At 43.9% G+C, this 2,872-nt stretch overlaps 1 protein-coding gene across 1 annotated transcript; it reads right to left on the reverse strand.

Moving 5' to 3' along the window:
- Positions 1–426: 426 nt before the first annotated feature.
- TAS2R41 (taste 2 receptor member 41) lies at positions 427–2,657 on the reverse strand. The gene has a single exon (XM_086398094.1). The coding sequence runs from the start codon at positions 2,399–2,401 to the stop codon at positions 1,424–1,426; it is 978 nt and encodes a 325-aa protein (XP_086254220.1). The 5' UTR covers positions 2,402–2,657; the 3' UTR covers positions 427–1,423.
- Between the last annotated feature and the right edge of the window lie 215 nt (positions 2,658–2,872).

Consider the following 2,872-nt stretch of genomic DNA (forward strand, 5'->3'; position numbering starts at 1 on the left):
CAGTACTTTTTGAATTTTTAACAATGTAAACATATTACCTATTAAAAAATAGTTAAAGCTAAAGTGTAGGATAATTTGCCCAAAGATTTTAGTTCATGAGTGTACATCCACTCAGCAGCATATACTCTGATCAGTAAGGAAATTATTTTTACTCTCAGAGGAAATTAAAATTTCTATAAGGAATCCAGTTGCAAGTTAGTCTCTGAAATAGGCACATTGATATTTTAGCAAAAATTTTTTATATTCTGCCTTAGAGGCACCTAACTCTAATTAAAATGTTTTTCCAAAATTATCTCTTGAAACTTCTGCATAGTAATTGAAACAAACTGTTTTAAACAAATAGTTAAACATAAGATTTAATGGGGTGATTCTTAAAAAAAAAAAAGTTAAACAGTTTTGAACACAAACTAAGTGAAATTCTTTATATTTTTTTCAGAACAAAAAGTACATGTTTATTTAATTCATGTATTTAATTCACATGTGACTTTGAGACATTTGCTTTAGGAAAAAGTTTGAGACAATCTGAAAAAGAAGAAAAATCACAACATGTGATTCCAAAGGAAGAATAAACATGGGAAAGGTCTGGCTGTCACTTAGAGAAAATCAAAACCAGAACAACAGAAATATTAAGGAGAATATGTGTTGTGAAGAAACCTAGTAGTTTTACTAAAGTTAAAATTGAAGTATCCAAGTTTGATAAGAGAAAAAAAATCTCAAAGAAAGAAGGACCATTAGGTCTCCCAGCCCAGGCCACTGTTCACCGCAATTACTGTCCTTTGGGGCTCACATAGTGACCATTACATTATCCTCAGGAAGGTCACTGCTTCCCCAGCCACATACTAGTTCAGTAACAGACACGATTTTTCTTAATTTCCCAGCAGACAACTGAGATAAGATAGTGCAGTTAAGGGGCTTCCCTGGTGGCTCAGCGGTAAGGAATCCACCTGCCAATGCAGGAAACACAGTTTTGATTCCTGGTCCGGGAGGATCCCACGTGAGAAGCCCATGTACTACAACTAGAGAAAAGCCCGTGCAGCAACAGAGATCCAGCACAGCCAAAAATACAGAAATAAATAAGATTACTTTTTTTAAAGACAGTGCAGTTAAGACTTTTTAACCAAAGGCTTCCACATAACAGAGGGGATACAAAGAGAGAGTAACACAGAATTTTTATATTCTGACCTTCTGGATGATGCTGGCTCTCTGGGACCTCTAGGGCCACATTTTAACAGTGTTCCAGGAAGAAATTATACTCAAAGAGTTCCCAGATTTTACTCCCCTCCTCTCCTTCCCAAAGGAGAAAGCCCACAATATGATCCAACAGATATTGAGGACATTGTCATATATTTGGACTGTGGCTCTGTCATCCTCACCTGAGCCTCTTCTGATGGATTGGTTAAGGGGATCACACCACCTCAACCACCTAGAAGCCCCTGGCCAACAAAATCAGCTGCCCAAATGCCCCCCGAAGCCTGAGGTTGCCAAGGATGAGGATAAAGGGATGGATGGATGTGCACGAGTAGGTTAAAATTTGCCATGGCCAGTACCAGTCACTCTCTGAGGAGCAGAACCCTTCACCATCGATGATCAGGGACATGAAAGACAGAGTATAAAGAACAAGGAAGGAGACTAGTGACTTCAGAGCTCTGGTGTGAGCCTGGCCACTGGGATCCTGCAGGCTGTGAGCACTGTGCTGCATCCTCCATGCATGTCTCCTCAGAGAGTCAATCAACAGAGCAATCGAGACCAGAAAAACAGAGCCAGGAATTGAAAAAGTGATCAGTTTCAGGGGCAGGAAATAGTACATTTCCAGAATCCTGTTCCACTGATAGTAGGTCATATTCCCGAAAGGTTTTCTAGTGAAGGACTCTTTATACAAAGCGTGGTTCCCCCCAAAAAACAGTAGGGTGACAATGAAGGAGGTGAGGAGAGAGCCCAGCAAAAGCCAGGGCACTGACCTGGGGAACCTCCACTTTAGCCAGAGGAAGCCAGGGTGGGTGAAGTTAGCAACCTTCATGCAGAAGAGGACGCTGAGCCAGGAGCCAAACCAGGCGGTGACAGAGTTGAGGAAGTCCCAGGGTAGACCAAAGAACTGCCGGGCGGGACCACTGCAGTAGTCGACCAGATGCAGGAAATAGTAGAAGTTATTCCCCATTCCAACCCACTGCAGGCAGAAGCGGGAGAGTCCCAAGCTAAAGAGGATCAGGTCAGAGGGGAGCAGCCTCCCACGTCGCACCCATTCTCTGCTCAGCACCAGCACAATGAAGCCATTGGCCAGGAGGCCCAGGATACACAGCAGGACAAAGAGCAGCATGAAGAGGACTGTGAATGCTGGATGCATCTTGGCCCGTCCTCCAGTCACCACCCCAGGCCTTGGTCCCTGGCCTCCTGCCTCCTCCATCCACAGTCCCTGTTTCAGGGAATGTGAGAAGAATCCCTCTTTTCTGGGGATGCAAGAAGAAAGCTCAGGCTCTGCATCTGAGCCAGAGCTCCCTTAGAAGGAGGATGCTCAGGCTTCAGAGGAAGGTGATCTCAGCTCAGTGAGGATGCAAATTTCCCCCCGGGCTCAGTTACCATCAGGCCCACTGACTCCCCCCATTTGCCTTCTCTGGTTTTACCTGCACGTGGCCATGGTTAGTGTCAACGTGCAGGGTTGTTCAGGGTGTCTGTGACTGAGTTCTGAAGGAGGGACTTTTCATGTACTGAGGTATGGGGAAGTCATTCTGGCTTATCCATGATTTGGCTTGAAATTTACACCAACTAGAACGGCCTGTTGTAGGGCCTGTCAGACATGCATGGTATACCTACTTTAAGCATTAAAAAAAAAAAAAAAAGAGTGCATTTACCAGATTGTCTAGAATGTCCACTTTGA

The sequence above is a fragment of the Bos grunniens genome, chromosome 4 (genome assembly GCF_055505025.1).
Source record: "Bos grunniens cultivar Pamir isolate PY7600 chromosome 4, Bosgru_T2T1.0, whole genome shotgun sequence".
Lineage (NCBI taxonomy): Eukaryota > Metazoa > Chordata > Mammalia > Artiodactyla > Bovidae > Bos > Bos grunniens.